Source organism: Daphnia pulicaria, chromosome 8 (genome assembly GCF_021234035.1).
Source record: "Daphnia pulicaria isolate SC F1-1A chromosome 8, SC_F0-13Bv2, whole genome shotgun sequence".
Lineage (NCBI taxonomy): Eukaryota > Metazoa > Arthropoda > Branchiopoda > Diplostraca > Daphniidae > Daphnia > Daphnia pulicaria.
In genome coordinates this window covers 7864722-7873843 of record NC_060920.1, presented here as the reverse complement: position 1 = coordinate 7873843, position 9122 = coordinate 7864722, and the positions used below count along the sequence as shown (strand labels likewise).

The 9122-nt window shown below is 39.3% G+C and overlaps 2 protein-coding genes across 4 annotated transcripts; both read left to right on the top strand.

The window, feature by feature from the left end:
• Positions 1-1420: 1420 nt before the first annotated feature.
• On the top strand, positions 1421-4233 carry LOC124311090 (uncharacterized PE-PGRS family protein PE_PGRS10-like). Of its 2 annotated transcripts, XM_046775387.1 has the most exons (7): positions 1421-2198; positions 2579-2677; positions 2745-2861; positions 2936-3096; positions 3184-3240; positions 3304-3501; positions 3544-4233. In XM_046775387.1, the coding sequence occupies exons 1-7, from the start codon at positions 1789-1791 to the stop codon at positions 4137-4139; spliced, it is 1638 nt and encodes a 545-aa protein (XP_046631343.1). In that variant the 5' UTR covers positions 1421-1788; the 3' UTR covers positions 4140-4233. The 2 variants fall into 2 exon arrangements, with proteins under 2 accessions (XP_046631343.1, XP_046631341.1); XM_046775385.1 differs by having other exon boundaries at positions 1440-2198; positions 3304-4233.
• Positions 4234-4486: 253 nt separating this feature from the next.
• LOC124310874 (focadhesin-like) lies at positions 4487-8938 on the top strand. Of its 2 annotated transcripts, XM_046774984.1 has the most exons (13): positions 4487-4665; positions 4788-5011; positions 5099-5426; positions 5508-6311; positions 6368-6573; positions 6634-6987; positions 7053-7373; positions 7433-7610; positions 7676-7786; positions 7844-8268; positions 8334-8463; positions 8519-8704; positions 8770-8938. In XM_046774984.1, the coding sequence occupies exons 1-13, from the start codon at positions 4606-4608 to the stop codon at positions 8899-8901; spliced, it is 3459 nt and encodes a 1152-aa protein (XP_046630940.1). In that variant the 5' UTR covers positions 4487-4605; the 3' UTR covers positions 8902-8938. The 2 variants fall into 2 exon arrangements, with proteins under 2 accessions (XP_046630940.1, XP_046630941.1); XM_046774985.1 differs by lacking the exons at positions 4487-4665; positions 4788-5011; positions 5099-5426 and having other exon boundaries at positions 5786-5838; positions 5943-6311.
• The last annotated feature ends 184 nt before the right edge of the window (positions 8939-9122 follow it).

Here is a 9122-nt window from a genome sequence, read left to right as displayed (position 1 = left end):
TCTCCGTTTTCTCCGTGATCACGAATTTTCAATGAGTCACTTCTCCCCCCTCGTCGTAATGACTCAATTGAATAATGAGCTCAGCTGACGGTGAAAAGCGGCCGTTTATTTCCTCATCGAGAGCTAAGAAAAAGAAACGTTTTTTTGGGGGGGTTCTATACTTGATATCTTCTGTACTTTGTGTACAGTGTATTATGCATACGTACATATAATTAAACCGCGACCAAAACAATATAACCACTAAGATTTTCAAGCTGTTTTTCCTGAAAGTACAATTGAAGATGTTTTTTTGTGTTGGTTGTTGTTGTTGTTGTTACCCTTTTTTTTTACTGCTGCGTCTTATGTTACGTATCCGCGCGCCCATTTCCGGTGTTGGGCTTGTTGTATCGAGGCTGTGTGTGTGTGTATATATAATTTCGTGTTGGAGATGGAAATGATGATGGGCTACCGCAAAGTGATAAATCGTTTCTGTACTATATTATGCAGCGCTTGGAAATTTTCGAGCTATTATAGAATAGAACTACACGATCATTAAAGTCTGGCCGGTGGTATAGACCTTCACTTGCATTTTCCTATCCGTCATCATCCCTTTTTTTTCTTCTTCTTCTTGTTGAAAAGAAGTGAAAAAAAAACCGCTATTTCAAATGTTTGTCGACCGCATTCGAAATGAGGTACCAGTGTGAGTAATAAAATACGATAAACTTTTTCCTTAACGTTAGTAATAATAGAAAACAAAAATTCGTATTATTGAATGTAGATCGTGTCAATGGAGCAATCTTATAGGTTGGTCATTCTCCCAAAAGCGGTAACACCCCCCTTCTCTATCGCTAAATATGGTAATCAGCAATTGCAGGATGACCTCAACTTCTATTTCGCGTGTTGAGCAGCTTCCCCCTCTCACTGTGATGGCCTACATTCAATTTTGCGCAAAAATCCCAGTTGGCAATTCAGGCCGACAATAGGCGCTTATTTTATGGTCTACGTGTATTTCGTTATAAGAAGAAAAAAACAAAAATTATATGATGTCACAGTCTTTTTATTCCGCCGTAGTTTCGCTCGGGAGTCCGGGAAACCAAATAAACCTGTTTGAAAGTTCATCGTCCGCAGCCTGTTGCGCAAAAGAATTGTTCCCTCGAGGTGTATATAATTCTGAACGTCGTGGTGTTCTAAGAAATTGTGACCAAGTAGTTTTTGTTTTATGGCTTGATTTGCGTATTGAGTTAGGCAAAGTCAAATCACGTTTGACTTTTGATTTGACTTGTCTCTTCTTATTTTAATTCAACATTGAAGGCGGGATGATCATTCCACGCCACCTTTTGGTGGTCTGGTCAACGCAATACAAGTCCACATTCGGTGTCCAAAAAGTAAACAGAAAGAAATATCCTTCGGGGTGAAAGAAAGGCTAAAGAAATTACAGTTTTCCTACTACTATAGCTTAACATCAATCAATCAACGCTTCCTGCTCTATTATGGAAGAAGGCCCTGTGACCTAGAATGGAGATTTGTTGGAAACACCCCAGAAATGTCTCACGTATACGAAGGCGGGTGGATGACGAAGGAAAAGTGAAATTTGCCGGATGAGTTCTTTTTACAAACATGGTCTTGCATGTAGCGTTGAATCCGTGTGGAAAGCTGCTTTCTCCTCCCGTTTGATGACCTTCTTTCTCTCATTCTACGATATACCTAGACTCAACTGCGTTTCTCCTTTCATTCCATGTGTGTTTCTCTGGCGAGCGTGATCTTTCCACTTGCCCAGCTGCTGATTCAGTTCTCCCCCCAAAGAAAATCATGTGGCGCTTCGTTCAAATTTCAGTTGTTTGCCTAGCGCTTCTTCTTCCTTGTGTTTTGACCAAATCGATCAGCGCCGTCGACAAACCGGACCTGCCCGACGCCAATTTACTCTTGGCGGAATTCTACCACACCGTGGAGGCCGCTGTCAACCATCTCGTCGTATCCCGCGACATGCACAAACTCGTGCGGGAGAGGAGACAGCTCAACAACTTTGGCGGTGGTAATTTCGGTCAAGGAGGACTCGGAGGGCTCGGAGGCTTTGGCCAGCAGGGCGGCGGAGGAGCGGCCAACTTATTCACGCAATCGGGGCTCACGGGCGACCTCCTGGGAGGGTTGAGTAATGTAGCTAATTTGGCTAGTTTGGGTTCACTCACTTCGGACGCTGCATCCGGAATACCACCTGTCTTGTAAATATGATACTCTCGACACATTTGACTTTCGTTCTGTGCTTATAACCAAATATGCATTGTTATACCAATGAAATTCTTGTTTGTCGAAAAAAAAGTGAGAGCATTGTCCTAACTCCTATAACAAACTGGCTTGTAATTTTTTTATAGGCGAAATTTTCAATTTCCTCATGATGGAATTTGAAAACTTTCTCTTTTACAAAAAAAAAATGTTGAATGAAATTGTTGCTAAACTTGTTCCACCTTGTCCACCACTTCCACCTGTCATGACTTTGCTCAATATTACGATTATCCTGCTTATTGTTGTACGCGCAAATAATAAGCCCAATATAGATTTTTAACGACTTACCATTTCGTTGGAACTTAATGACTGGCTACAGGCAAGGAGTTGGATATGTGAACAACATGGTCAAAACGGTTGTCGGTCTCGACCGAATGAAATGCACTTCGCGTTTGGCGTGCGAATACATGGCCAACAGGTAAAGTAGAAATCTTTTTTGATTCTTTCAAGACGAACGAACGATTCATTTTGATTTTATTCGACAGAGGTCTGTTCAATCGCACCAGCGCTCTCGTTCCTCCGACCGTATTTCCCGCTCTGAATGAAAACGCGCAAGGTGCTTTAAATCTCTCCCATCCGAGCACCTTCAGATCTATCTTGGGGTAAGATTCTTTAGATTTGTGCATTTGGTTACATCGATTGGTTGATGAATGACTGTTGTTTTATTTTTATTTAGCGTTTTGCAATTGATGCGCTTTCAAGAATTTGGAGCTTATGGGCCTATCGAAGCGGCTTTGTGGGGCGTTGCACATCGTGATAACACAAGATGCCGTGATCAATTTTCCAAGTGTCCATCGACTGCCGAAGCCTTCATTACGGAACTCAACTCTACCCCAGGTACAGTGCCAATAAACCTACAGCCTTATCCAATAAGAAAATGAGAATTGAGACCATTAATTAATTAAATCAATACGATAATTAAAGGTGGTCTTCAGAGCATGCTGACAACTTCCTTACAAGCTATCCGCAATACTTTACCGGGTAATTGCATTTCGATATAATTTGTCAGAAATTTTAAAAACTTTATTTCATCAATTATTACAGATGGAGCATCTAGTGCGCCTGAGACAGCAGCCAACGTTGCAGATATCGGAAGTTCTTTAAGCAATTTTGGACAGCAAGCAGGAGGAGGATTGGGATCGTTATCTGGATTAGGTGGATTAGGCGGATTCGGTGGCAACCAGCAATTTCTCAATCCCTCTGGTTCACAATTTGGCAACAACCAGCAACTTTTGAACGGTGCACAGTTCGGCGGCAATCAACAATTTCTCAATCCTTCTGGCTCACAATTTGGCGGCAATCAACAACTTCTGAATGGTGTAGCTGCACAATTCGGTGGAAACCAACAATTCGCCAATCCTTCACTTTCGCAATTGGGTGGAGGTCAACAATTTTTGAATCCTTCTGCAGCTCAATTCGGGAATCTGGGCTCAAACTTCGCTTCCACGAATTTTGGACAGCAAGGAGCAGGAGGAGGATTGGGATCGTTTGGCAACCAACAACAGTTTCTCGATTCTTCGCAATTGGGGGGAAATCAACAATTCCTCAATCCTTCATTTTCGCAATTCGGTGGAAACCAACAGTTTGCCGGTAGTGCCGGTTTGCAATTCAGCGGTCTGGGTTCCAACTTCGCTTCCACTGGAGTTAGCAATTTTAATCCGGGCTTTGGATCCGGACTCAATGGCGCGAACGGACTGAACAGCTTGGGTGGATTTGGCGGAGTAAATGGCCTTTCTGGGCTCAGTGGAGGTTCCCAGTTTGCTGGCCAAGGCTTCCAGCAAGGAAGCTTTGGAGGATTCAATGGATTATCAGGAAATTTTCGCTCCGGAGCGGATGATGACAAAAAAGCCAATAATAAAAAGAAATGGACATGGGGTTGATTTGATACATTCGTGACATAATTTATCATATGCAGGACGTATGAAATTGCATCTTATATATTCCATTCGTTTATTAAAAGAAAACGAAGTTGTGTATTGGATTTCATATTTTATTCCTTTTTTTTTTTCAAATTGAAGCATGCCATGACATCTAGTAGCAGTAAATATTAATATTGGAACAAAAAATAAATGTAAAAATACGCATAAATTACTTGTAGTTATTCTTGTTAATAAAAAGGGTATTTTGTTATTAAAAAGTAAATATTTTACCAGCAATTTTAATCTGAAAGAAAATCCGTTCAGGTTGTTGGAAAAGTCAAATATCAAAATGGTGATTGTGAGGTGGCGCCCACCGGCCGCCGTACTTGCTACACGGCGCTAGATTCGTAACAAACAAAAACATCGGATTCAGTGTGTCAGTCCACCTTTTTGTCGTGTTTAAGTTAGAAAAATTTAATATTGAAACATGGAAAAATGTTCTAAAAAAATCGAACAATCCAAAGGAAATCCCTTCCTGCTACATCAGGTGAAATGTGTTTGATATTATAGTTTCAGTTTCTATTTTGTGTTACTTGAATAGCATGATCAAAAGTTGGGACTAATTTAATAAAGTCGTATCTTCCCTTCACTTAATGCTTTGACAATTAGGTATTCAATGAATTGGAACAGCAGTTAACAGTGAAACTAATAGAACTTGATGGCAAAGATGGGGGGAAAATTGTTGAATTGACATTCTTGTGGAATCATTGCGGGAATCCTGACTATGCAGTTGCCTATGAAGCAAGCCAAACAGTTGTAAGTCTGACCCTTAATGGGCATCTTGGAATCAATGAAAGTATAACTGCTTTGTTGTCAACTGTTTCAACAGCTAGGTAAATCATTCATGCTATTTATAACTATTTAATCTTCCATGGAGTGACATGTGTAAAAATTCATCTTATTTAATTTTTTCCCCCAAGACATTATGGTCTCTTGACAGACAGTATTGCAAAGCTGATGTTGAGAGGATCTTTCCAAGGAGGAAGACACCCATTTATTTCATTGTATGAAATGCAACCTGATTCATGGCCCTATATTATTCAACAAACAAGCAACATAATTTCAAGTGGGATGTTCGAAGTGCAAGCTTTGAAGGAAATCAAACCATTTGTCATCTATATTTTATGCTATGGCCTGAATGAGACAAGAATTTCCCTTTTGAGTATACTTATGGGAAAGTTACACAGTGTAAAAAATCCATTAATCATTGATTGGTTATTGGAAACTTTATTGTGGCACCATCAACAGGTAGTTACACATTTGGCATTCAAGTCTCATTATTATTATAGCAAATTCTTAAATTTAATTTTTGTATATTTATTCATTTAGAATCATGAGAAAACGAATAACAACTTCTACCTCATGTGTGTGCAGCATTTATGTGAATATGCTATTAGCCAGAAAGGAGAAGACGACTTAGCCAGTGTACTGGCTATATTCCTAACATGTACCATGCAAACTTGTCACAAGAAGTTTGGATTCGGAATTCAACACTCTGTTTTCTTGCTAAAACAACTCAACGAGCATTGCACGCTATATCTGGAGCCTATTGTGGTAATGATTAGTCAATTTCTACTGGAGTGCCAAGCCAACTGCTATGAACCCATTTTAGAATTTTGTCTAAGTCTTACCAAAAAGAACTGCAGTACCTATGTTTGGGGTATGCTACAATGTGCAGTCTTGTCTATATTCTCGTATTCAACTAAAATTGAATCTGACGTCATTGCAATTGTTGAATCAACCCCCTCGTCGGGATCCAAAAAGGCGGTTGCTGACAACAAAAAATCAAATTATATCCATCATCTGTCCCGTTCAGAGGCAAAGATTCAAGTAGCAGTAGCCACATCTGAATTGGCCCAGCATCTCCAATGTCAACTGATGGAAAATGTTTTGGATCCTTGTCGGACTTCAGACAGTTCTACGTTAGCCGATGCAATTTTTCTGTTGAAATGTGCAGTGTTTTGGTGTTCCGGTGATATTTCTGCATTAGACGCTGCGGTTCAATATGTTTCATCAACCAAATTGTACGCCCAACCGTTGCTAACCCTGCTGTTGAAGAAACTCACTACCCCTTCAAATGGAAAAACTAAACTAGCCATTCTGTACCATCTCCCGTCATTGGCAATAGATAAGGTAATTTTTCAATTCACTAGTTTTTTTGCCCCGCTCTGAAGTGTTCTTATTTCCAGACGTGCGTTCCACGAGTACTTCAAATCTATGAGGCTCTCTCTTCTTCTCCACAACTAAAGCCTGTGAGAATCAGATTACTAGCTGATTTGTGGAAAATTGAGGATCGTGTCTATCCGTTTTTGGAGAAAGTTTTAAGTGCCGATCAACAAACGGAAGAATTTCTAATCGCTAAAGCAACAGCAATTGATATAATCTGTATGAACAGGTAAAAGTCGAGCATAATTTTCCTTTTGTTGTATAATTTACTATTGGAGAGTTTGCCTAGGTCTGATAAGTATGGAGCTGAACTGTTATCCGTCATTTCGGATTTACTCAACTCCTCCCTTGGCAAATTGACCGCAAGTAGTGCTACAATTGCCACGCTGTCCCTTCGCAGTCTGGTGTCGTTGTGTCGTGCCGAAGTAGTTGACCTTAAGTCGGTATGGGATCTTCTAGCACCAAAACTAAACCAAGATCATCGAGCCTCTGTAGTCTCTGAAATGTGCAATTTACTTGGGCTAACAGCTGAGCTCAGGATTGACAACGAGGAATATGATGAATTTATTCATCAGGCTATATCAACATTATTTCGAGTATCCTTATCGACGAATGTTACTGAAGTGCATTCCTTAGCATTAAGGTTCGTGATAATTTTCTTTTGATTCAAAATATTCTGTGTATTAATTTAATTTAATTTCTTTCAAGATCTTTAAGTCGTTTTCAAAAGAAAGATTTTCATTTAAAATGCATGCCAGATTCATGCAAGGACGATTTAAAAGTACCTCTTAAATATTTACCTCCTGGTAAAACCGAAGTCATTGTTAAGGCTGAAGATGTACTCGATTACGTTCCGGGTCTCTGTTGGATGAAGCTTATGGATTACTATGATGACAAAATTCTGTCGTCTGGCTTTCAGTCACTTCTCTCTCATCTAATAGAAGAAGAAATTCAATCCATGCCGATCTGGATTTATAAAAAAGCTGCTAATGATGCAACGAAGAAAAATGAGCCAACCAATTATTCTTCGTAAGTAATATTTTAAATGTAAGGTATCAAAGTTTCGTTAAAATTATGACGTTTAATAGTTCGTTAAAGGAAGACAGTGTTTTGGCGTCACTAATCGTCTACATGCAGAGAATTTGCGAAAACAACGAAGGAAACCGTTTGCGGATGTCTATTGCTTTTAAAGTGCTTTCTGGACCATTTGAAAGGCCTCTGCCTCCTCTCAACTGGACATCCTTATTACCAATTGCGCAGCAATATGTGAGTATCGAACTACATTAGAATATTTATGTCTGAATTCGATTAATCTTACACAGTTTTGATAGAACTTAGAACCGGAATTCATGGAAATCATCTTTAGTCAAGTACCGCACTCATTTTCTGCACAGACGATCGCCGAAAATGCTTTCAACGATGAGCCTCTAGAGCCTATAGATGTAAGAAATTATATTAAAAAAGAACAAGAACTGTAACATTTAGTTGTTCATTTTTAGGAGAGATCAGCTATTGTTGCTTTGTCATACTTGGGGCCCATCTGCAAGGTTCTGCCGCTAAAGTCTGTGCAAAGTTTCCTCTATCGTTTACTAAATAGTCAACAATCAGAAATTTCGCTAATCCTAACAAGATTACACCAGTCGCTGAGCACGGCCGATCCATCGATTCCTCTAGAACTTAAGGAAACAATTGCCAACATACTTGTGGGATTGTTTCCTATCTTACCCGATGATTTTGAATTCCTTAAAAAATATGCCAGCTGTTTCAGTTTGGTCTCTGGTGCTCACCGTCCTCTGTGTGAACCGTCGACTAGTACAGCCAGAAAATGTATTGCGACGCTGCTCTTTGCTTCGCGTGAATCCCAGTCTAAAAGTTCTTTGGACTATCTTCTAAAAGCATTACAGCTCACCCTGTATTTGCCTTGGTGAGACACAATCAGTTAATAACATTTAAACCGTGTGAATAATTAACTAAATATTGCGCATGCAGTCTGGATAAAGAAATGGTTGAACTGATTCACCAATGTATTGATACGAACTTCAAATCATCGCACAGCTTTCTGCTACAGTTTGTTTCCTATATTCAACTTACTGCTATGAAAAGTCTTGATGAGAATCAGGTAATTTTCCCTTGCCATTTACAGAAATCAATTGAAATTAACTTTTTGTTGACAGAATTTTTCGAGTTTGATGGATACATTTGCTCTAATTGTCGGTGCCCTGTCTGATTCCTTAGTCTTCTACCGAGACCAGGGCAACAAAAATCGATCCAGCAGCTTAAGAGAAAGTTATTGGAAACATTTTTCACTTGGGATAAGTTACCTTTTCAGCCAACCGCAATGGGCCGTGGTTAAGAAAAACGTAGGACACTTGTACGATAATAATAATGCTTGCCTCTAATGTTTCAAAATGATTTTCTCAAATAGATGCAGGATTGGATTTTGGTTATGATAGACAACGAACATGTAGGCATTGAGCAAAGACGTAAACTTCTTGACGTTCTTCCCTCCACAATCGGCATTGATAAAGAAACGTTTATTCAAATTTTAGCAATTTGATTTCTGAATTGGAAAATACATAAAAATTATTGGCCTACATGCTACATCCTTATTAAAACTGTACTTGCCTACTTGGTAAAATGGTAATGTTAACGTATTATTGCTTGCCTAGCATTCTTATTAGAATTATTTTAAAAAAGCAACCTTGTTTTTAGTTTTTTTAAAAAAAGCTTTCTCTTGAATTTAAATTTTTTGCGTGCCTTGTTTCTAACGCCATCTAC

Excerpts from the sequence above, each read along its gene's own strand:
- LOC124311090 (XM_046775385.1), top strand. The coding sequence starts at position 1,789 with ATGTGGCGCTTCGTTCAAATTTCAGTTGTTTGCCTAGCGCTTCTTCTT. Across the intron at positions 2,862-2,935 it reads ACCTTCAGATCTATCTTGGG|CGTTTTGCAATTGATGCGCT; the intron begins GTAAGATTCTTT and ends ATTTTTATTTAG. Across the intron at positions 3,097-3,183 it reads GGAACTCAACTCTACCCCAG|GTGGTCTTCAGAGCATGCTG; the intron begins GTACAGTGCCAA and ends CGATAATTAAAG.
- LOC124310874 (XM_046774984.1), top strand. The coding sequence starts at position 4,606 with ATGGAAAAATGTTCTAAAAAAATCGAACAATCCAAAGGAAATCCCTTC. Across the intron at positions 6,988-7,052 it reads GTGCATTCCTTAGCATTAAG|ATCTTTAAGTCGTTTTCAAA; the intron begins GTTCGTGATAAT and ends ATTTCTTTCAAG. Across the intron at positions 7,611-7,675 it reads TACCAATTGCGCAGCAATAT|AACTTAGAACCGGAATTCAT; the intron begins GTGAGTATCGAA and ends CAGTTTTGATAG.